The 24,895-nt window shown below is 41.0% G+C and overlaps 1 protein-coding gene across 1 annotated transcript in view; it reads left to right on the forward strand.

The window, feature by feature from the left end:
- LOC111142182 (phenylalanine hydroxylase) overlaps positions 1-17,428 on the forward strand; it is a 70,568-nt gene extending 53,140 nt beyond the window's left edge. The window contains exons 6-13 of the mRNA XM_022495192.1: positions 1,950-2,172; positions 4,328-4,463; positions 5,524-5,593; positions 9,072-9,128; positions 10,939-11,034; positions 11,482-11,615; positions 14,789-14,904; positions 16,546-17,428. Coding sequence (XP_022350900.1) covers positions 1,950-2,172; positions 4,328-4,463; positions 5,524-5,593; positions 9,072-9,128; positions 10,939-11,034; positions 11,482-11,615; positions 14,789-14,904; positions 16,546-16,589 — 876 coding nt within the window. The 3' untranslated portion in view covers positions 16,590-17,428. The remainder of the gene's footprint in view (positions 1-1,949; positions 2,173-4,327; positions 4,464-5,523; positions 5,594-9,071; positions 9,129-10,938; positions 11,035-11,481; positions 11,616-14,788; positions 14,905-16,545) is intronic.
- The last annotated feature ends 7,467 nt before the right edge of the window (positions 17,429-24,895 follow it).

Raw genomic sequence — 24,895 nt, forward strand, 5'->3', positions numbered from 1 at the left:
CTTAGCAGCAATGGCCACGGTCGCCAAACTGTGGAAAGAACCAAGATGCCCTTCAACGGACGAATGGATAAGGAAGATGTGGTCCATATACACTATGGAGTATTATGCCTCCATCAGAAAGGATGAATACCCCACTTTTGTAGCAACATGGATGGGACTGGAAGAGATTATGCTGAGTGAATTAAGTCAAGCAGAGAGAGTTAATTATCATATAGTTTCACTTATTTGTGGAGCTTAACAAATAGCATGGAGGACAAGGGGAGTTAGGAGAGGGGAGTTGGGGGAAATTGGAAGGGGAGGTGAACCACGAGAGACTATGGTCTCTGAAAAACAATCTGAGGGTTTTGAAGGGGCGGAGGGTGGGAGGTTGGGGGAACCAGGTGGTGGGTATTAGAGAGGGCACGGATTGCATGGAGCACTGGGTGTGGTGCAAAAACAATGAATACTGTTATGCTGAAAATAAATTTAAAAAAATTTGTTACAAAATAGTAAATAGCTTTCTTTTCAAATAAGAATCAGTTATAATGATAATCATCCATTATCCAGTGGTATTATTGGTCAGCACCATTATTAGGTACTTTATATACAGTATTTCACTTAATTTTCTTTTATACCCTCCAAATAGTTACTTATTATTCACCCATATAATAGTTGCACAGACTAGGCTTAGAGACCTTTATTAAATTTCCAGAGGCTATCCAGTTAGGAACTGGCAGAGCCAAGTAATGGACCCATCTCTGTCCATGATCAGAGCCTGCTTTTTCCTTCCATTAACTTGTGGCCCAGAATAATGGTGCATCCTCAGGCAGGAGCTTACCCGATGTTCTATTCACAATCCCTAGTGGTCATTATAGAGTCTTCTGAAGTTGTCCTATTTCCAATTCTTCACCAAAACTCTATCGTTTTTCCCTAATCTCTGCCCACCTTTCTGGGGAACATACAGTGTCTTTGCTTTAATGAGTTTGGATGAGCTACAACTTTGAAAGGGCAGGAGAAACCTACTTTGGAGCTGGAAGATGATTCATAATTCCAAAGTAAATAGTGCTGCCTTGTCCCCAGACACTGTGTACCCTGTTAGGAAACAGGCCTGTGGTGCAAAGAACAATCACTGGTTTTTAAGGTCAGGCTTTGTTTTTTCATTTGTTTTTACTGTTAAGAACACAGCTCATTCTTAGAGAATTTTCAAAAAGATCATTTGAACTAATGACTCTCAAACTATACTATATCCCCTGGGAGCTTATTGGAATAGATGCCTTGGCTTTCCCTCCCCAAAAGATTCAGGATCTATGGGGCAGGGTCCAACACACATACTTTAACCAGCTTCCTATAGTTCTGTTGTGTCATAGTGGAAATGCTGCATAAGTGGATCTTATACCTAGCCTGCATTTAAATACCTTTATAGTTTCCTAAGGTCAGAAATATCAAATCCAGCAAGTGCATGCCCACAAAAAAGGGTCTCAAACTCATGGTCCACAAATTAGATCTACTTTATCCCACAGATATAATTATGTTAGTTGACACAGTACAAAACATGATATTACTTTATTTGTACTTGGATGCCTTTTTTAGAAAGAGGATGCCTTCTTCAGTTGTCTCGGCTCTCACCCCCTTATTGTCCATACTTGCTACTTTACCCATTTATGTTACCTGCTGGGTCCCTGCAGTTAAGTGAATTTCCACCCTGGGTAAATAATTGGAGAGATAGGGGAGCAGAAAGGCCAAGTGATTTCCAAAGTGAGAACAAAGTTTGGTGTGCCGGTGAGCTGAGAGCTTGTATCATTGCTTAACCAAACTGCATGAATGTTTCCTATATCATGAAATAGAGCTTTCCTCTTTCAAATAACTTATGAAATCCCCTGTAGTCTGGGTGGCTGCAGCTCACAGACTCTGTATCTGTCTCTCTCTGCTAATGCTCCTTCTTCCTCTTTTTTACATTTGCTCTGCTGGAGACAAATATTTCATGCCTGTATTTTAGTGGTCAGCCCATCCCTCAAGTGCAATACACGGAAGAAGAAAAGAAAACATGGGGGACGGTATTCAGGACCCTGAAGTCCTTGTATAAAACCCATGCTTGCTATGAGCACAATCACATCTTCCCACTTCTGGAAAAGTACTGTGGCTTCCGTGAAGATAACATTCCACAGCTGGAAGAGGTTTCTCAATTTCTTCAGAGTAAGTCCACTTTAGGGACAAAAGGGGAGGAGGGGGAGGGAAGGGATTGGGAAGAAAGTAAATTGAGGCCAGTGTGAGTGTGTTTGTGGTAATGCATGCAGGTTAATTCTTGGAGAAACATTTTTCTGCTGTGTTCTGCCTCACCGCTAGCTTCTACGTTCGTCCACTCTCATCCAAGACAAGGCATCATGTGTGGGTTTTGCCATATCCATGTCTCTGAAAAGCACTTTTCCCCATACTCAGAGCCCCAGGTGCCCAGACAGGGCTCTCCTTATAGTTCCTGCTGTGTTATGAGATCTGCAATGTGCATTTGTGTAAGAAATGTGCTCTTTGTGGCAATGCCAAGAGCTCTTAACTCTAAGTCTGTGCATCCAACTGGTATGGATCTTGCTTTGACCCTCTCTATTTGGGGTAACCTGCCTCAGTTTAGTCATCTGTCAAATGGAGACTGTCTCTTAGGGAAGTTATGGGAATGAAATAAGACATTGCAAGTGAAAACATCCAGCATGGTGCTACTATATACAATAAGTGCTCAGTGAATTTGGGCTGAACTGGAATCTGAGTAACTCTGTGGGGAAATACATTATTGGGATGACTAGTCTCTGCACACCATTTCCAAGTGAGGTAAGTATATTCTTTTCTGCCAGGAGGCATTAATTCAGCAAAACTGAAATAAGACTATCAGCTAATGCACATTGGACATCTAGTATGTGTCAGGTAGAACTAAAGAAAGTAGGAAGACAGACCACAGCTTTACAGAAATGAAGAAGCTTCTATGCCTCTGAGCTATGTGGAGATGGTATGGTTGACTCTGGGGCAAGGGGCAGAGGAAATTATGTGGCAGGGAGAAAAGTGGCAGCTGGGATAGATTGGGGATGGGCTGGATGACATTTCAGGTCCCTTCTATTTGGACAGTCTCTACCTATCAGATAAAGAGGGGAATGAGAGGCCAAGCAGAGTCAGTTTTAGCCTGAAGGTCCAGGGAACATGGCACAGGGGCAAGGAGGTCCTAAAGACATTCTCTGGCCAATTATCCATGTTTCTATGGCCAATAGTGAGATAATAAAATAGTAATAATAGCAGCTGGGGAGTTATAGAGAAGTAACTAAGGAATAGACTTTGAAGCCAGACTGACTGTAGCTGTGACCTTGGACAAGATCTTTAACTCTTTGTTCTCAACTTTCCCATCTGTAAAGCGGAAATGATATGAATATCTACCTCATAGGGTTATTAGGAGAACTAGTTAGTATTTATAAAGTGTCTAGAACATATGATGTCTGACATATGGTGGGCAGTATATAGTGTTAGCTACCATCATCATCATCATCATCATCATCATCATCACCATTATCACTGTGATTATTATTCTCCTTCCAAGTTTGAAACAAACTGAGAGCCAGATATAGGAATCAGAGAGAGGATCAAAATATCAACTTTATTACTGATAAAACTACTTAGAGAATGTGGTATGGATGTACAAACAAAATGGATTTTCTAGTATTTCACCTCTGAATTATGTAACCTTTTCAGAGTATACACTGGTGAAGTGTATATTCTATTGCATGACCCAGAGCAGACCAGAATGTGCTCCTCTGTGGGCAGACAGTTATGAGAGAAAAGACCAAAGGGGTCAAATGGAGAATATCCATTTTCTCTTCCCAACTGCTCCAATCAGAGAAGTCCTTGCTCTTTCTGGGGTGTAGTGTGTGAAGGACAGTAGAGAAGCTAGATGTGTTCCTTTCATACTCTTTCCTTCTGGAAGTAGAATGAAAATTCCCTCCCTAGTCTAGAGACATGAGAAATAAGGAATAAATGTTTCATCCTAATAAACTATAATGAAAGGTAAATTTTTTAAATGCTCCAGTGTGCTAGGCTCTGTGATAAGTACATTATATTTATTAGTTTATTTGATTCTTGGAATAACCCTAGGAAGTATCTATCCACATTTTGCAGAGGAGGAAATGAGGCTCAGAGAAATGAAGTTACTTGACCCAAATTGCCCAACTATATAGGTGCAGAGATGTGAACCCAAGTCTACTTGACATCAATATCCCCGCTGCTAGACAGTTGGGAGTATTGCTTTCCTACCTAAAGGTCTTCAGGTGCCTCTGGCTCTGCCATGATAGGCTTTGAGTTTTCTTTCTCTGCTTTGCAGGTTGCACTGGATTCCGCCTCCGACCTGTGGCTGGCCTGCTTTCCTCCCGGGATTTCTTGGGTGGCCTGGCCTTCCGAGTCTTCCACTGCACTCAGTACATCAGACATGGGTCCAAACCCATGTATACACCTGAACCGTGAGTGTTCTGCTCCTGCTGCTAGTATCCAACCACAGTGAGTGCCATTTCTCACTGCTCCAGGATGAGGTTTGGGTTCATCAAGGGCGATCCACAGATCATTTTCTGGATGGTTTGATGTTAGCACAAAGAGAGAGACCATCTCTCTTGGGTATTTTCTCTGTCCAATAGATCATACTGATTGGAGATTTGGGCATCTTGTGAACCACACATTCAGATCTCCCTGGGTCATGGGAATAAGAAGTCACAGTCAAGCTCCAAAGGGATTTTAAGAGTCAAAACTATGATGTCCCCAATGAGAACAGGAACAAGTGGTGGCCAAAGTATCTCAGTACTTCCAGAATATACATCTAGATGATTCTAATATTTTTATGTCTAGATGTGTCTTGTCTAAAGGTAGAGAATGGCTGGCCACCATGTCCCTTATGTTGGCATTTAGCCATCTTCTTAATCAAATAGAACTTACTCAATTTATACAAAAAGTTAGCAGCCTGTCCACAAAGTTTATAACTACAAATCAGAAAAGACCTATTCCTCATGAACCTGACACATAATGTATTAAATAAATGTAAATTTTCTTCTCTGAATGACTGTTGCCCCCCCTTTAAAATAAGAAAATAATAGCACTATTTTTAATTTAATTTTTGTTTCTTATGGGGAATAACTGAGCACATTTCATCTGCTCAAGATGCCCAGGATGTCAATACCAAGATGAAGACTTGGGATAGGAAGTGCTCATGACCCACAACATGCTCAGGTGTATAGGAGAAAGTCCAAAGGAATATTGGCTCTTCTGTTCTGCTTCTGTACTGAGTGTACACCTAAGACCCTCTGGCTGTTGTTCTCTGACTTGCCCCCTACTTTTCTTTCCTTCCTCCTTTTCTTTTATACCTTGCCTCATCTGTTCCCAAGCTTTACATACCACTTATTGCTGGGAATGAGGTCTTAAACTGTAATGGCTCACTTCCTTTCTACTTGTCCACTTCTCATGTAGAAAAACTGAGTCTCACTTGGCTTATAACCCTCTTTACCTCCAAGCTCTGTGCTTTCTCTCTTTCAGTGACATCTGCCATGAACTGTTGGGACACGTACCCTTGTTTTCAGATCGCAGCTTTGCTCAGTTTTCCCAGGTGAGGAATGGATGCTTTTGGTCTTTTAATTATAGGATTGAGACCTAGATTGCTCAAGTGAATTGAGTCTATGGAGGGTCCCTTGTGTTCTCTGCAAGAGTGGAAACCAGATACTGTTCTGTGATCCCACCAGAGATGGGCATATGGTCCCATGGAGATGGCTAAATACCCATTCCAGGGATCACAACATGGGGGTAGTGAGCCACTCATCCTCTGAATTATATATGTGCTGTTGAATTTGCTAATCTCACCAGGTTTAGTTTAAGAGCATTTTCATCCAAGAAAGCCTGCCTGATCCCCACATAGAAGTAACCTTACCTTCTTCCAAGTTCTCCTGGCACCTTTCCCCTCCTCTTTAGGGCCTTGCCATTTCCAACCTTGTCAGGCAGTTGTTTTTGTATATGCTTTAATTAAATAAGATAATATTTGCTGAGAATCCAATTCCAATAACCCAGCTCCTAGTTGGCAAGAACTGATGTGTCAAATGTTTTGCCATTATCATCAAAGCAACAAACTAAGCCTTGATTCCTCTATCACAGTGGTGAGCTTTTTACATGAGAGAAAGAATCCTAGTAATCCCTTCAGAGCACTGAGAGGCTAAGCCATATTTGGGTAGCTGGGATCATGGGAAAGTTGATACATCCCACCCTGCCATCAACCAGCTGTGTGACCTATGTGCATCAGTCTGCACAAATGAGAATCAATACAAAGCTTTGACTGCCAATAATCTTCCTCATAGGGAAGGATAAATATCAAATGGAATGAGTCATAAGCAAATACTGCACCAAACATGAATTTCAGAGTAATGGGATTGTGTGTGAATTTTATGTCTTTTCCCTCAGCTGGAAGAAATAAATACTTTCACTGTTGATTGAAGAGTTACCACTTAATATCTGAAACAAATAAAGAAAAAAAACTTGCTTTTGTGTGGGGTTTAGGGAACTGTGGTGTTTAGAGATTGTTGGACTTTTATGAGTTGAGTCTGGATTAGCTGAACTTAACTTGTAAGTATCACCATTTGACCGAGGCTATTGTTGACTGGCTAACTTTCAGAAGCATGGTTCCTGCTGTCAATAGGTCACTGATTGCTTGGAACAACTTTAAAACTGGGGTTTCTTCCTCTGGCCAAAGAACAATCAGTGATTTCTTTAGAGAATAGGAACTTTTTATTCTCACTACCAGAAGCTATTCTGCTCAGTCAGAGGTTAAGTGACAATCCTCCTTACGCCATTTCCATTTGGGGGGGTTCCCCAGGGGAGTGGACAATTACCCGAGTCAACAGAGAGATGCTACTGGCCCTAAGTGTCACATGGCTCCAACTTATACCTGGACAGTCCCAAGGGAGGTGTAATTTTGAAAGTTCCCTGAGCAAATTCTTTTTGATCTAAAAGGAGGATTTGCTTCCCACTAGAGTGCAAGAAGGGATGGGGATTAAGCATAGGGAAATCTTGGGACACTTTTTTAGGCAAGCTTTGGGCTCACAAAGAATGGTGACCATGAGAACAGAGCACTGTTTCAGTGGCTTCTGTTAGACTGTGGCATGTCTGGACAGGACGGATGGACAGAGATGGGGAGAGGGACAAGAAAGGAGAGCCAAGCTGTCTGAATTTAGTTCATTCTACCTCAGCATTTTCTCAGCATGCAGTATGGGCCAGGCTCTGAGTTTGGCCCAGAGATGAAGACCATGTGGCCTCTTGCTTTAAAGTAAGCCCAATCCTTAGTCCTTCTCTGTCTACCTCAATTCTTTTGGTTATCTCACCCAAACTCACTGTGTTAAATATCATCTCTGTCCTGATGACGAGCACATTTGTAACTTCAGTCCAGAACTTCAATCCCCAAACTCAGACTTATGTATCCAAGAACCTATTCAATTTCTCCACTTGGGTGTCTATTAGACATCTATATTCATCCTTTCCAAAACTGAATTCCTGATCTTCTTCTCCAAACCTTCTCCAACCACAGCCTTCCCTGTGTTAGTTCATGATAACTCTATCCTTTCAGTTGCTCAAACCAAAAGCACTTAGGGGACATTATTAGCTTCTTTCTCTCTCAAATACCCATAACTAATCTTTCTGAAAGTTGTATGTATTTTGCCTTCAAAATATGTGTAAAATCTGACCACTGTCGATTATTTCCACTGCTGTCAAGCTGGTCTCAGCCATAATTGTTTCTCACCCTGGGGACTGTGGTAGCTTCTTAAGGGTCTGTCTCTACTCTCGACCCCCTACCATCTGTTCTCACATAGCAGCCAGAGTAAATCTTGGATGACATAAATCAGATCTTGCTGCTTTTTTGCTCAAAACCTTGCAGTGACTACCATTTCACTGAAAATAAAATCCGAAACCCTAAAATGCCAAAAAAGTTTTATATGACTGAGTCCCAGATCCCTCTTTGATACCACCTGCCTCTCTCCCCACCCTTATTCTGTTCTAGCCATACTGGTCCCTCCCTGTTAATTGAACCTACTGACATTTCTCCTCCTTAGAGAGCATTTTCATGGGCTATACATGTGATCTATACAATGCTTTTCCCTCACATGTCAGCAGAGCCAACAACCTCACTTCCGTCAAGTTTTTGTTCAAATATCACCTTCTCAGTGATGTTTGCTCTGAAGCTATTTTTAAAATTGCAGCCTCTCTGTGTTCTCCTGGCATTTCCACTCACCCTTGTCCCTTTCTTCTTTTGTTTCTTCTTTTCAAATAACATATTCCTTCTAATATACCTATGTATATGTTTATTATTTATTGTCTGCCTTTAATGTAAACACCATGAGGTCTAGGATCTCTTTTGATTCTGTACACTGCCAACCACATAGAAGACATTTAGTAAACATTTTGGAATGAATAAATGCATATAGTAGGGAAAGCAAATATATTTATTTGTGTATATATACTCTGTCTAATACAAAGCAAGCTGGAGCAAATGTTATAAAAGAGACAAAGACAAAGAGACCACTAGGGGAATCCTGTAATTGGAGCTGGAATGAGAAGTGGTCCATAGCATTTCAGACTCTCTAGCTGGTATTTACCTGTGTGGATGCCAAGCATTTCTCTGTAATTCTCCTGTGGTGTCTTGAGGATACTTGATTAAGACACTCATCTTGTATTCCATGAATGTTCTGCTTGAGCTGTGGGAGAATAACCACTGAGTTGGAATCAAGCAATGAAGCTTTAGACATAACCTACTGTGTGATCTTGAGTAGGTCACCTCCCTTCTCTGTGCCTCACTTTTCTCATTTGTAAAGTAAATATAAAGGACCAAGTGACGAAGTAAGGTTTCCTGCTCTAGGGATCTATAATTCTATGATGTGTGGCTAGACAAGACTTAACAGAATAATCAGGGTCTATCTGGGCCCTTCTGAAGGCTTCAGGTCACCCATCACCTTCCTGTGCTGTAGTGCAAGGTGGGAGCTGAGGGTGAAGTTTTAAGTTATGCAGACCCCAGCCATGCCAGTGACTCTGTTTCTCTACAATTACAGGAAATTGGCCTTGCCTCTCTGGGTGCCCCTGATGAGTACATTGAGAAACTCGCCACAGTAAGTTCCTTCTGCCTCTAATGGATAGTGAGAGTGCTATAGGCTAGAGCCCTCAGGTCTTCAAAACTTCAATCCCCCCCCCCCCCCCGAAAGCCAGGTCATTTGGGGGGAAATATCAGAATGTGCTGACTTACATTCACACAAGTAAAATTTCACATTTTGATTTTTTCTTAATGGTCTGATGTTGAAATCAGCTGCATGCAAATGTTTACATGTAATTTTAAACAAAGTATCTTAAACACGAATGGGCTATAATGATAGCTTTTGAGAATCTTTGGGCATAAAGTGTGCGTGTGGTAGAGGAATAGCCTGTATTCATAGCTTTGAAGAGGAAATATTTACACCCCTCTTTTGCCCTGGAGCCAGCATTTGGATCTTTCCTTTATTAGACACAGGTGGAAATGGGGGTGGGCTTTCCTTGTCTTATCAAACACTTCCCTCTCTCCAGTGAATGTGATGACAGTCATGGATTGAAGCGTGGAATCAGCAACTCTGCGCAGCAGGGGGTTTTCTTCCTACAGACTCCTTTCCAACTTGAGTTTATCCCTCCCCAACATCTGAGTCACATTCCTTACAATTTGATGTGTATCAGTTTAGAAGTTTATGAATTCAGTTTATCCGAAGGGCAAAAATTTCCAGAAGTTTCTTTCTCACTGAGCTGCTGCTCTGAGCCCCTGGACAAGTGGCTTTTGCTTCCTCATCTCTAAAAATGGTTACAGTAGTTTATATTCTGCCCACCTAAAAAGTATATCATAACGATCTGAAGAGTTACACGTGTGTGAACATGGATTTTTAAATGTCAGATTCTATATAGATGCAAGAAGCAGCTTCTCATTTGTAGGAAGAAAACAAACTCAGAACTCAGAGCATTATGTTATCTGCTATGACAATGATAAGAGTACTTATCGCCAACCTAAATTCTCAAAAAACAAAAACAAAAACAAAAACCTTACTATTGAATACTGGGCTGGGAATAGCTCTAGGCTCTTGCTCTGACTTTGATTTGCTGTGTAAATAGATGTATATTGCTTGACCTCCCTGGGCTGAAAACACCTCATCTGTACATGAGGAGGTCTATGTAGGACTAAGGTCTACAGAGGACTAAGCTTACAAACTTCACATTCTGTAGTGCAATAAACAGAGTTAACTAGTAAGCCATCCCTAATTCTCCAAGACCATGACTGTCTGCAGCAGCTAACTGGACCCAAGGTTTCCTTGGCCCTGGTCAGTAAAGTTATGCCAAAATTCCAGGATCACCTTCCACAGGCCAGGCATCTAGGACATGTTGGACTGGGAGCTGTTTAAAGAAAGGGCTTGGTTATTTGAGGAGGATAAGTGTAATTCTTGGCAGTACATCAGAACCCGCCCAGGTTTTAGCATGGATGGCAGGATGCCCTCAATGATTTTATCACTACCCAATCTCCTACCTCCCATGACTGAGCTTGATGGGATTGCATGGTAAGTCTGGCCAACTAAACGGAACATCTCATTCTACTTAATGCCACAGAGAACAAAGCAAAAGGGGTTGAAGAGTTCCTGTCATTTAGAGTTACCTGTTGGTGATATCTTCTTGGGGCTTCCTCAGCACTCCCTCTCTGCTTCCTATCACTTCTTACATTCAGCCAACTCTTGATTCAAGCAGTGACTGGATATAGTGAGACATAGAACACAGAGAAGTGACCCCAGGTCATGGTGATTCAGAGAAGAGACCTGTACAAACTCCCACCTGGACAGTCCTGTCCTTAGCCCTGGGGCATCTGCTGCCTTTCGCTTCCTTGGGGTGTACTCTCAACTTCACATTCCATTCCAGATTTACTGGTTTACTGTGGAGTTTGGCCTCTGCAAACAAGGAGACTCCATAAAGGCCTATGGTGCTGGGCTCCTGTCATCTTTTGGTGAATTACAGGTATGACCCCATTAATATCCATTTTGAGATTCAACCTAGGGGTTAATCCTCAAGTAATTGGTACCTTAGCAGCTATGATTTGCTCATGGCTTTGGGTGTTAGATATAGAAATTGAACTGCAAGTACACAGGTCTACAAAACAGAGGGGCCTCCAGATCCCAGGGCTGACCTATGCATACAGAAGTATGTAAATCCTTGTACTTGGCTCTTACATCCTCTTTTGATCATGGCTAGAGGGAATTACTCCTTTCTATCTGGACTGTAGGTTTTAAGATAGGCTATGAGGGTAGGATCTAGTGTATGGGAAATAATTTAGTTTAATGCATTTGGTGGGGGGTGTGGAAGGAGTCAGGATGCGATAGGAGAAGGTACACAAATAACCAATGGAGGCAACAAGAACAACTGACCCAGACTTACCTATGAAAACTTTCCCCTTTCTACCTGCAGTACTGTTTGTCTGGCAAGCCAAAACTCCTCCCCCTGGAGTTGGAGAAGACAGCCACCCAGGAGTACACTGTCACAGAGTTCCAGCCCCTCTATTATGTGGCTGAGAGTTTTAATGATGCAAAGGAGAAAGTGAGGTGAGGTGGTGACCAAGGTGGGTCAGAAGAACTTCGGGTCTCCTGATTTGGTCTGGTGCCATTGATCTGTGGGTGGTTGTCCAGGAGAATGGACTCCAATGCTTATAATAAGAGTGTGCAGCAGACAGAGCCTCCCCACCCTTGTTCCTTTTCACTTTCTGTTTGGGAGGGGTTCCTTAGTGGGACACGATTTCACAGATTATTGTCTGGACATGTTGACCTATGCAGACAATTCTGCCACTGGATCTTTGTTTTAATGCAGCCACTAAGTCCAGGCACTGAATTCCCCTGTATACAGAGTAGCCACGAAGGCCCCCAACAAATCACTCCTAGGATTCTCCTAACCTGGGGGAGTCACTTTATTGTTCCAATACCTGCATAATTCACCCCCTCAGCTCCTTCAAATCTTCACTATCATTTAACCTTCTCAGTGTGTCTTTCTCTAACTGACTTACTTATAATCCCTACCCATCCCCATCCCCACATTCCTTGCCCTCTTCTGCAGTATATTTTTCCCCTTAGCACCTGCTAATGTTAGATATATGACATGATTTAAGATTGATTTGGGTAGGAATTTTTGTCCTTTCTGTTTTCCTGTTCTTTCCTCAGTCTTTGGAAGAGTGTCTGATGCATAATGATCATGCAATAAGTTAATAGGCAAACACTTCAATTGCAGAGGCAGTCTAGCAAAAGGCTGATAGAGATGGAAAGCTAGCAAGACTCAGATTCTCAGCCCTCTCAGCTGACAGACCTATCTATAATCTGCTCGAGTGACTCTCCTCCCAGCAAGAGACAGACCAGGCAGAGGCTCCACCTAGACATGGCTATCCTGATAGTCGGTGTTTCTTTTGTTTTATATCTTATCCATGAGGGATGATAGACATAGATATACAGGTTTCTGGGATCCCATAAAGCTGGGTATGCCAGCTTCCCCTGCATTGGGCTTAGGTGATGGAAGGTAACATTCTTGTCCATAAGTCCACATGGTTTGGCCCAAGATGTCTCCTTTCCTCCTTTCTCCCCAGGGCCTTCAGGCTATTTCAGTTATTCATTTCTAATTATTTCCTAAATCTCCATCCCCTGCTGGGAGCATAGCCTTCCTCTAGCCCCTAAGGGTTCCTCTCTGCCATTTCTGGGACCCTTTGGGGGTTATGTATTTCAGTGGTTTTGTGCATTACCCCACCTGGGTGGTAAGAAGAAGAAGAAGAAGAATCAGTAGCAGCAGCAAGTTAAATACCTAACACTTACTATGGACTAAACACTGTTCTAAGTGTTTTTCATGTATTGATTCATTTACTCTTCAGATAAGACTATGAAGTTTGCAGGTGGTGTTCAGAAGCATAGAAGGGGTAAGAGACTCACCCAGGGTTATAAAGCTGGTAAGGGGCTGACCCAGGGTTTGGACCCAGGAAGTGGGGCTCAGAGACAGTACTCATAACCTCTCTGTCAAACCAAGGTCACATTTAAGTGGGACCTCCTGGTGAGGACTTTCTTACCCAGGAAGTGATCAGTCCCAGACCAACAGAGAAGAGCTTGTCAGAACCTAGATTTCTTGGGCCTTAGAAATCCCACCCACTCTGTCAGTGCCCACAGCCCAGAGGAGACTACCACACAAACCCCATCCTGCTGAGTGGTTAACTCACAGAGTCAAAGGGATTGCTGAAAAACAGGGTTCAGAAAAGGAAGGGATTCTCTCAAAGTCTCCCAGCTAAGAGAAACCACTTTTAACCATTTTCAGTTTCAAAATTCAAGTTCTAGGTAGAAAGAAACACACTGAGCGTGATTGTGTGCCCCCTCCCTGTCTGGAGGAGAGGTGGGCCCTGAGACTGACTGCCTAGGTGAAGCACTTCTAATGGTATAGAGGCAGATTTTCCAAAATAAAGATGAGGCAAACTATGGGAATAAGAGGGAAGAGGCTCAGAGCGGGCCAAATCACAGACATGCATTACAAGCTTCATGTCACCAGTGGGGTTGAGAAAGCTCTTTTCAGAGAAGCAGCTGTAGAAAGACATACTTAACCATTTGTTCTTCTGGAGTCTCAGTCACTAATGAAAGAGAACAGCTAACACTCATGTAGGATTTACTTTATACTATAAGTGCACTTGCCATGAACCTCTCAGGTAGTACTGTTCTTGTTCCACATTTATAGAGGAATGAAGACACCAAGGTGCAGCCCATAAGGGCTGTCATTGACGGAAGCAAGGTTTGAGCCCAGTGTCTGGTTCTAGAACTTGGGTTTCCAGCCACTAGGATCCACCACTCTTGGCAAACTTGGAGAGAGCCCAGTAGTTTCCTTTACAGTTGTCTTCTCAGTATGGTAGCTTTGACTCTTACCAGAAGCCAAATTAGAAATATCATTTCTGATGCCATTGCATTTTATAGGCTACATGGGGATATCTTACTAGTTGCATTGCTTGATGTCCCTCATAAGGCCCTCCTGGTACATTCCTCCAAGACCCAGATGTAATGAATGCATCAAGAAAGCAAATAAGTGAAGAGCACAGGCCAGAGTCAGACTACCTGGGTCCATTTTCAGTTGCACAATTTATTGCCAGTATGATTTGGTAGTCATTGAATCTCCCCAAGCTTTAGTTTTCTCATCAGTAAAATACGGATAGTAATAGTACCTTCTTCTATGATTTGTATGAAGATTAAATTAGGGATAATAGTTGTAAAGAGAATAGCACAATTATGACTTCACAGAGTTCTTGGTACATAAATGGCACTCAATTCATGTTAAATTTCATTTATAACATAGTGTTTTCTTCCATTCTTGAGAGCTGTGTTTCCCTCCTTGCATTGATTTCCAAGCATCTCAGAGCTTATTTCTTTCTATAGCATTCTTTGTTTAGATTTACTTGCTTTTTTGATTTTATTTAATGGTAAGAATTTTGGCTTTAATGTCTTCTGTGCTTTTATTTTGATATCTCTTTTTTGGAGGTAGGTAACTAAATAAATATGTACCAAAGTGTGTTTGTATATACACCTAGACACATACATAGCACACGAAGTCTACCCAAGAGGATCTCACTAAAATTCCATTTCTCTTTTCAGCCTGGTTTCTAAAACCCTTGGTCTAGTGAGATTGAAGTGAAATTCCACTGAGAAATCTTTTTTAGAATTATTTTCCCCTGAATTATGCCCTTTACTAAGCTCTGTGGATTTGGTTTCAGGAACTTTGCTGCTACAATCCCACGGCCCTTCTCAGTTCGTTATGACCCATACACTCAAAGGATTGAGGTCTTGGACAATACAGAGCAGCTTAAGATTTTGGCCGACTCCATCAACAGTAAGTAACTCACACCCCAGGAGGCCACTCTCTTTACCAGAAATAGAGAGTTGGATTTTTCTTACCCTCACCATTGGAACAATAGGAAATTTATCAAATATTGAATTAAGGAGAAAAGCAACTCCAGGTGAGCCATTTGTTTGTCAAGGGAGAAAAGCTTGGCAAAAAGGCCAGAATTGCTTTGAGTGTCTTTTCTTCTTTGATTTTCCTAGATTCCATGCTACTCCCAGCACCACACCAGCTCTCCACCCTGGCTTTTCCCTGCCATGTTCCTCTTTCTTCTTTGCCTCTGTACTCTCTTACCTCTAAGTGCCCAGTGGATATTGCTGTGCCTGGAACTTTAGCCCCTATAAGACGGATTCTAGCTACTTTATTGACCATCTAGTGGCTCATCCATGGGGCAACCACTCTTCCAGGACAGTGAGGATATTATAATAGTTACTCATAAACAAAGTGGAGTGTTACATTGCTTTTCACTGGATCCTCTTTCCAGTGCTTCAAACTCCCCTCCAGCAACACCGACCAGCTTTCACTTCTCCTCCTTCCTCCTAGCTTTTGGTCTTTGCTTATGCAGGTCTTTATGTTTAAAATGCTTTCAAAAAAAAAAATGCTCTCATGCCCATTCTCATTTAGAGGTCCCCAATTCCAGTTCATCTTTTAAGTCTTTCATAGATATATCATGGGAAGACTAGTTTGAGTGTCCTTCTTCTGTCTTGGCATTCCCACAGGTTCCTCTCTCAGAACACATATCACTATATTGTTTTGTAATTGTTTACTTGTCTCACTTCTGAACAAGACCCAAGTAGAGAACCAGGTTGGGTTTGCCGTCAATCCCTGGTACCTAGCCCTAGTTCTAAAAAAGTTATATTAGGTCCTCAATATTTATTAAATGGATGAATGAAACCACCAAATGGGTAAACAGCCTAAAGGGAGGAATTCTAGGTCAAGTAGAATTTCCTACCTTATGTAACAATAACGAAGTCCTAAAAGGCAGGTGGGCTTGAAGTATCGCTCTAATACTCCACTGAAATTGCTTGTCCATCTCCAGGGCCCCTTCCACTTCTTTGAAGTATATTTGTTCCTATGGACCCTTGGTCTATGCATGAATGGGAGCGGCTCCATTGTAGTCCAATGGTCTAGCAATCTAGGCTGATTTATCTGCTTAGACTATGCATTCTCGAACCTAGTGTACATCAGAATCATTTGGAGAGCTAGTTAAAAATTAACAATCCTGACTGATAGTCCCAGACTAAATTTACTAAAATTGTGATAAGTCTTGGGACTTTGTATTTGTAATAAGGCTCTATGTGATTCTGACACAGGAGGTTCTTGTGAACCACACTTTTAGGTTTCATAGCTTAAGTCCTTACAAATATCTATAGATGGTCCTATAAAAGAAAAAGAGAGAAAATTGTTAACTCCTTCCATGGAAAAAGGAAGCTAATTACATTAAAACTTGTAAGTCCTTATGGTATAACTGCCCAAATCATATCACCATAACTAATCTGTAAGCTCCTTAAAGGTTGGGATGGTACCCAACATATCTATACATCCCATTGATCCCCTAATGTGTTACACATTGTAGAAATTTAAAGTGTGCTTTCTCATGATATGAGTGGCCCATTTTTTTTTTCTTTGTAGGTGAAGTTGGAATCCTTTGTAGTGCCCTCCAGAAAATAAAGTGAAACCATGGACAAAACCTGTCAACTGAGAATCTGTTGATAGAAATCTGTTGATGGAAATTTCATTTCATCTGAAAAAGTTTGAAAAGTAAACCTTAATTTGAATTGACAGCCTTAAATCTTTTTTGGAACAAGATGGAGGATGAACAAATAAATCAAAATAACTTGAAATGACAGCATATTAATGCATATCCAAAAGCATAATCTTCTGGGGTCATCTTTGATTTAGAGATGACAATCCCATACTCTCAATTCAGTTAAAGTCAATAATCTGTCACCTTTCATCAACATTAATTAAAATTGGGAACTGATTTACTCAAGCTTCATATATGCTTTTGTTATTGACCATAGAGAATTCCTAAAGGAATACATATCACTCAATATAAAACACAAGCCTCTTATTAGAATTGAATTTGTTGATTTAATATAAATTTATCTTACAAAAGTCATTTTCTGTTTCAGTAAACTATAATTCTAATTATTGTTGTGTTTTACTCATGTAATTTCCTTTAATTCAAGAGCTCATTAAAATAGTTATAAATATTGAAGTTCATAACATAATATTGAAACACTTCTGTGTATTTTATTGTAATCATAAATACTGCCATGGAAGGTAATATAAGTCCTCACCTGACTCCCACAACTTTCAATATCATTTTCCAATTAATTGTCAACTTTTTTGTAGATATTTTGTAGACACATGTGATGCAACAGATGTTAACTGAAGGTTTGGCTGGTAGATATTCAATAAATACTCAGAGAAAGAATAATGGAATATATTATTAAATAGCAAATCCTCAACAAAAGTGAGAATTTTAGTTATGTTTAAAAAAGTCTAGGGGTTAGAAAATTTTAGTTTCAAATATTTCTTGGAAGGAAATATTCCTCTCCATTGTCTTAGAAATACATTAGCTGGATAACCTTGCGGCATGAAAAAAATGATCAGTCTCAGATTTCCAACCCATCACAGAGTTCACTGTGATAATCTAAGTTATGTCTGGATAGTCAACAGACTTTGATTTCTGTTGGCTGTACATTTTACACAAATGCATGACTATCTGAGAAACAGTAGGAAAAATTACAGCATCTTTAAAGCTATGCTTTGAAATTTTCACACCACCTTATCATTTTACTTTGGAAGTAGTTAGATCTCAGAGGACTTGCATAGTATTTGTTCATGGGTGATTCTCAGACCAGCTGTATCATCATCAACAATAAATCCTGGGCACATCCCAGCTCTATCCAGCCAGAATATCTGGAGATGGACCACAGAGACCTGCATCTTTCAGTACCTCAGGTGTTTTTTTGTTTTTGCTTTTGTTTTTGTTTTTTAATGCCCAGCCAAGTCTATTGGTGCATTAAGTTTGAGAGAACTTTACTTCTGGTGGCCAGTTCTGCCAATTGCCAATTATGTCACTTTGCATAATTTACTTTGGATCTCAGTTTTACTTGAACCATAAAGGAGTTTAACTGGATGAATCAAGGTTTCTTCCAGCCTTGAAATACAATTCAAATGCTGACATGTGTCTTTAAACTGATGTCCCTGACCCACTAACAGTGTGTAATAATACCAGCCCAACTATGCTACCTGGGTGGAAAGATCAATTTGGTCTGATTGTGTCTGGGATCTCATTGCTTTGAATTTGGGTTTTCACATCTGTATTTATTCCTCATGCCTCTGTAGAACCCACTGACAAATGCTGATTCTAAAAGTGGAAATGTTCTTTTATCTGTTTCTTGAGACCCCAAACACCTTGCAAAGGGACTATTTTGATAAATATTTCTTTAGTTTATATTAAGTTCTTGATTTTGGAACTAAAATATTTTATAGTATTTTAGACTGGATATTTTATTTTGTAGTGCTTCTTAGTCTTACTGAAAATAATTTAGTGTGTTTGAAATTAAAACTTAGGTTTAGGTTGCAATTTTGCAGAAAAAAATTACATACTGACTAGAAGATAACCTTTGATTTTTTAAGTAATGTGTTACTCAGTACTTCGCTCTTTTTATCTGGATGTAAAAACCCAACCTAGAGCAATGGATTCAACATATTTTCATGTGTTAGTATTATTATCTGTTTAATATTCAGTAAATGAGCTGCTTTTTAGAAAAAATAGTAATGCTTTACTGATAACTAGCCAATTGCATCTAAAAAAGAGAAATACATATAAACATTTTACATTTTTAGTATTAGTGTTCAATAAGTTTCTAAAAGGATCAATTTAAATTTTAATTCTAGGTTCCTAAATTATATAGCTTAACTGTTTATCAAAGAATTTAACACTAAAATGTCAACTTCATAAAACATGAAGCTTGCCTGTCTTCACCTCTAAAAGCCTTACCATATAGTGCATAGTAGGTGTTTAATAATCTTTAAAAAATTTCTGAGTGAGGTGAATCATAGGGCATGTAGTGAAGAGTGTCTCTCACAAATAAGCTATTTTGAAAGAAAAAGTTGAGAAACAACTAAATTTGCGATCTTCCCTTTTAAATGCTGTAGAACATTTTGCATCTTAATGTAATTTATGATTAAAAAAGATACTATGCCTTAAGAATAGATCATGGCTAGGTAATTTGTGTTTATACTGCTTGAACAATAACTGACATATGAAAATGCTTAATAAATGTTTGTTAATAAAGGAACAAAATTGCATCAATAAAATGTTTCAGTTATCCATGGTGGGGCTGAAATGATCATAAAGCAATGAGTGATTTGCCTAATGACTGCAAAAAATTATAGAGGAGACAAAATAGGAAAGACTATGAAAATGAACTCTGTAAAGAAAAGAGGAAAAAAAATGATCAGAGTTTCTTTCCAGTGGAGTGTGAACCCACCCTACCCTCACCATACACACAAGATCCCTGTCTTTTAATAGCTTTCTTGTGCAGTTTCAAAAACTATAAGCAGTAGTAGACTTGATATATGCTAGTAATGGCTCTAATATTTTTTGTGCTTTGAATTTTCTCATTTATAATCTTAACATTTAATTCTGCTAGCTCCAAGAAACAGTTTACCTTCTCATGTGTGAATAAATTTAGAGTGGTAAGTAATTATAGAGAAGATCGAATCTAGCCCTCTAGTATATACATACAACTCTTCTCTACAATATGATTTATAGTGGTTCAGGGTTGTTCTTCAACAATGCTCCTTTGTATGTTTCTTTCACACTGTTTCTTTTATGACAACAGTCTTTAAGTAAGAGAACATTCATGGGGGAAAAAGGCAAAAGATGTACTTCCCTGAGTCCTGCGATCAAGCCCCGCATGGGGCTCTGTGCTCAGTGCAGAGTCTGTTTGGGATTCTTTATCCCTTTTCTTTAGTCCCTCCCCTTGCATGCTCTCTCTCTAAAATAAATAAATAATTTTTGTAAAAAAAGATGTGCCTCCCTGAAAGATGAATGGATTTCTTAAGTCTCCAATTTGAAGATGTTACTACAGGGAGCAAACACCTCCTTATTTTCTAGTTTGCCTAAATAGAGAAAAGATAAATAATTATAGCTTGAACCACAGCTTTTTTTTTTCTCATATCATTCTTTGGAGATAGGTGATGTCTAAAGAAAATAAGCATATCAGTATCCTCTATTGAGTTTATTAAAATTGGTGCATACTTTGGATGTTTATGATTTACTCTTCCTAGAAGTAAATTAAGGAAGATCTACTTAAAAAGAAATATACTTAGTCCTCCCTGAGGTCTCTTTATTCCTAAAGTTTCTCAAAGAAATATCGGCTGCAGCCTGTCCTTTTATGGAATCACCTTGCAAATGGAGAGGGTTGTGACAAAGGGCAGATTTCCACTATTGCTTCTGAGTGGTCAGGAGAGAGTGGAGTTTGGATTTAGAAAAGAGGGATTAGGAATGCATCTTCATTTGTGTCTTTGAGTTTTTCTCTTATGTCTCTAAAGTGTGGGTTTTGGGGGTTTTTATTTTTTTGTTTTATTTTATTTTATTTTTTTGAGAAATCACTCATCCTATCACACCAAACATACACACACACACACACACACACACACACACCATCCCTTTGACCACCAAGAAGCCACAAGATGATTTGGAACTGAGCTGAAGACTCCACCAAAATAGGCACAGAGCAGCTGGCCTTTCCCATAAGCCTTTACCCACCCTGTTTGTGGGAGAATATATGTCAAAGCCATTCTTTGGAGGTCTTCAGGGATTGGCACCACCCAGGAGTAGAGAATCAGCCTAGAACAAAGGCATTAATTGCAAAGGGTAACTGTTGGACTATGAAGGCTTTCTATCTCCTCCAGGGTCCTAATACTGCTCTCTGCCACGAGCCCTGAAGCTGTGATGCCCGATGAGCTCCATTTCCTTGGCCTAACAAAAAGTCAGATTTTGGATGGGGAAGGAGAAAACAATCTTTCCAAAAGTATCCATTCCCTAAATGTCCTTGGGAAACTCAGAGAGACAAGAGGTTCTGTGTTGAGTCCCTCTTGGGGGAAAAATTGCTTTCTAGAGCAGAGAGCAGTCTGATTAGATTAGATTGAGATTAGAATATAGTGGTTTTATGATGTGAAGTGCCTCATAAGAGAGCATGCTGAGGCTGGAGAAGAGTGAGAGGACAGGACTATTCATGCCTTTCAGAGCAGAGTTTCTTAGCACCGCGGGACAGCCAGAAAGGTACCACTGGCATGGAAGGGAGTGGTAAAGTCCCAAAGCCTATCCTTTTTGGAACAAAATTCAGAATAGGGTAAGGTACTTAAGACATTAGTACAGAGGCCAGGAAACACATTTCTGATAATTGTCTCTGCTCACTGCAGACTTTGAATAAATTTTGGCTGTTTGAAATGAAAGGGTGTAATATTTCTCAGTAGTGCTGCTCTGACAATCCTGATTCGAATGCCAGTTTTTCCATCAAGCTGGATCTAGTTGGTCGGACTCTTACTCTCCCTTAGTCTCATTTCCTCCTTTGTAATATAGGGAAGATGCATGCTTACATCACAAGCTTGTCACAAAGATAAAATAGCATTATCATGTGCATGGAAGCCTCTCAATCACTTTCAGCAGTATCTAGCAATTTCAAATGTTTATTATTCTGTTATAAAGCACAAATGAGTTCCCCAAAGAATTGGTTACTATATTTTTGTACATCTTGGTCCAGCAATATGATCTCAGTTGGTTCTTCTTTCCAAAAAATATGGGCAGTTATTGAAGTGACCTACATAAAGACTCTCTGGCTTCCATTTGAGAAAAGAATTTGACCAAAGCAGAATTTAAACCTTTCAACACAGTCCAAATCTATATGTACATATAAATTAATATTGTGAGCAGTAAAATAAGAAATCTGCCTCAGGGCGCCTGGGTGGCTCAGTGGGTTAAGCCACTGCCTTTGGCTCAGGTCATGATCTCGGGGTCCTGGGATCGAGTCCAGCATCGGGCTCTCTGCTCGGCAGGGAGCCTGCTTCTCTCTCTCTCTCTCTCTCTCTCTCTGCCTGCCTCTCCATCTACTTGTTATCTCTCTCTGTCAAATAAATAAATAAAATCTTAAAAAAAAGAAAAAGAAAAAAAGAAATCTGCATCAACTTGAAGCTAAAACTGTATTGCAAAAAAGACAACTCTGGAGATTGAAATGAAAATGTTCTGCTTGAAGCTAAAGGCAATAGAACTTCACTTTCCACTTTCATTTCTGGTATTCGGACACCATTAGGCATTTCCCTTCTTCCAGAGCTATAGTATTACCGGTATAGTTTTAATCACAATGTCAAAAAAATCCAGCATTTGCTCTGGTGCTAAAGACACTATTTCTCAACTGAGAATATCATGTGCTCAATTTATGAAATAGTTAACATAAACAAGATTGATTTAAAAACCAAACATTCTCCAGACATATTGTTTTACTAAGGAACAAATACAAGGAAAAAAAAATGTCTTCACTGTGCTGCCTAATTTTAAGATCCCCTTAAGAAATGAAATTTGGGGGCGCCTGTGTGGCTCAGCAGGTTAAACGTCTGCCTTCTGCTCAGGTCATGATCCAGGGTCCTGGGATCTGCCCGCCTTGCTCCCTGCTTAGTGGGGAGTCTACTTCTTCCTCTCCCTCTGCTCCTCTCCTTGCTTGTGCATATGCTCTCTCTCTTAAATAAATAAATAAAATCTTTTTTAAAAAAAAGGAAACGAGATTTGGGAAGCTATTTGTCTTTCTGAGGGCAGGAAGTGGAGACAAATTATAGGAATAAATGCCATTGAAACTGTGGGTCAAGCCATTTCCCCTTCTGAGCACTTTGTTCCAAGGCTGACCCTATAAAAAGCCAATGTATATGGCAAAATGGAAATAAAGATTCCTGCAAAATAGGCTAGAACAAATTAGTCCTTCAAGTAAGTCGATGTAATAAGAAGGACTCCTGTTCCTGTAAGAGTATTGCTCCATCCGCATTCATTAAAGGATTGTAGGAAAAATGTCGCCAGAAATCTGGCATCACCTGTATAGTTTGATAGGCAGAAGAGATAAGCAATTAAATGATAATAATTAAAATAACAACTTATTATACTTTTTTGGGATTAATTCAACAAGTATATGTTTGTCTATTTCTTGCTGCTTTTGAGACCTGGAGCATTAAAATGTTTTCTGTGAGGGCGATGCAGCAGCACCTTAGTGGTCCCACTGACCGGAGCGGATGAAGCAGCTCTATGTTTCCACCTATGCACCACCTCATTCTTCAGCCTCTTTTATCCGTCCCTCCCCCGAAAGTGTCCGGACTAAAAGGGGGCAATCTCCATTTTACAGTCCTGGCTCAGAATCATCTCAGATGAAACCTCAAGCACACGATTCATTTAAAGAGGATTAAACCTCATTGTTTCAAAGATCCCGTTTCTATTTGACGGCATTAAAGGTCCATCCCCTTCACATACAGGCCAGGGTAGTGGCTTTTAAGCCAATCCAGCTTCAGCCTGCCCTGAAAAATGGTCAGGATCCGTTTGATGGCTTGGGGATCAGGAGTAAAGATGACATGAGCTTGTGGCTAAGCAAACTTCACCTCTGGCTTTTCCGCCTACATCCTGAGGTGGGGCAGGAGAGGGAGCTGGAGGAAGAACAGATTCCGGGAGGGGGCAGTGTGAGAGGAAGGGAAGGGCCAAAAGAGTAAAGGTCTTTTAAATCCAAAGAGGAGAGGGGGCACAGAAGGGGAACATGAAAAGAAACTTTCACATTCGCCCAGGCAATGACTTACGCTCGGGAGGGTGCAGAAACGTGACTCTCAGACATTGCATGCGAGCAGGTTCATTAAAATCAGTTCCAGCTCCACAATCCGGGACTTCATCAGCTGTAGTGGAAGACGGACACGCTGTTCTTGGCCTTAAATATCCACGCGTTGACGTAGGCCAGGACCACGGACAGCTCCCGCCCCGAGGTCCCTGTGCCTCTCCTGTGCTGGGCAGTCTCCAGCTCCACCCCAGAGGACAGGGAGTGCGGCTGCCCCGATCAGCCTCCTCTGGCTCTGCTCCCTCCCCAGCCACCTCTGGGTGTGTTCTTTAGGATCCTGGGGTTTGTCCTTGAGCAAGGCGCCCACAAAGGGCCAAAGCCAGAGAACCAAGAATGGGGCTCCCTAGGCAGACCGAGTCCTCAGCTCCCTGGGAACTCAGCTTCAACTCCAGAAAAGCATCCAGAAGATGACTGCGGAGAGAAGGCAGCCGCGGGGTTCCTGGGAGTAGACCCGGCGAAGGTGACCTTGCTTTTTCTCCCCCCGGGGGTGGCTGGCTTGTTGAAATCAACCTAAGTCGTCGAGGTACCGCTTCTTCTTTACGTCCATTTTCGCTTCAAAGTGAGGATAAGGGAGAGAGACGTGTCAGAAGACTCCGCACAGTGGAGCTGAGATTTCCCAGAGTGATAAACTCACTCTCTGCTTTTCCCTCCACACCCCAACTCCAGCCCTTTCTAACTGGCTCCTTGGGGGGAGGGATTGGCCAAATGTGTAATGCCCTTACTCATATTCCCCCTTTCCATTGGCCCAGATTCACCAGACACCGGGTTGTCTCCACACTCCCCACATCCCCTCTTTCCGAATCCAGCAATGTCCACGTCCTGTGGAAAGAGCTGATAGGAAAGTGGGTGACAAGGGCCAAGCTGGGATTAAGGCCTGGGGGCTCTTGCCTTCTGCTGAAAAGTGAAGAGAGAATGTGAGATTATTCTGCTTCAAGTTAGTCTTCTCTCCCGGTTTCCATTATAAATGTAGAGGCAGAGTGCAAGGAGAAAAAGCCTTCCTGTTTCTCCAGGACCGAAGAAACATTTCAGATACAGCCTTTGTTCAAGAAGCTGGATATTCTGTGTGAGCATGGTGGGGATAAAGGGAAGGGATGGAAAGC

This window comes from Enhydra lutris, unplaced genomic scaffold (genome assembly GCF_002288905.1).
Source record: "Enhydra lutris kenyoni isolate GAN:26980312 unplaced genomic scaffold, ASM228890v2 scaffoldscaffold7, whole genome shotgun sequence".
Taxonomy (NCBI): Eukaryota; Metazoa; Chordata; class Mammalia; order Carnivora; family Mustelidae; genus Enhydra; species Enhydra lutris.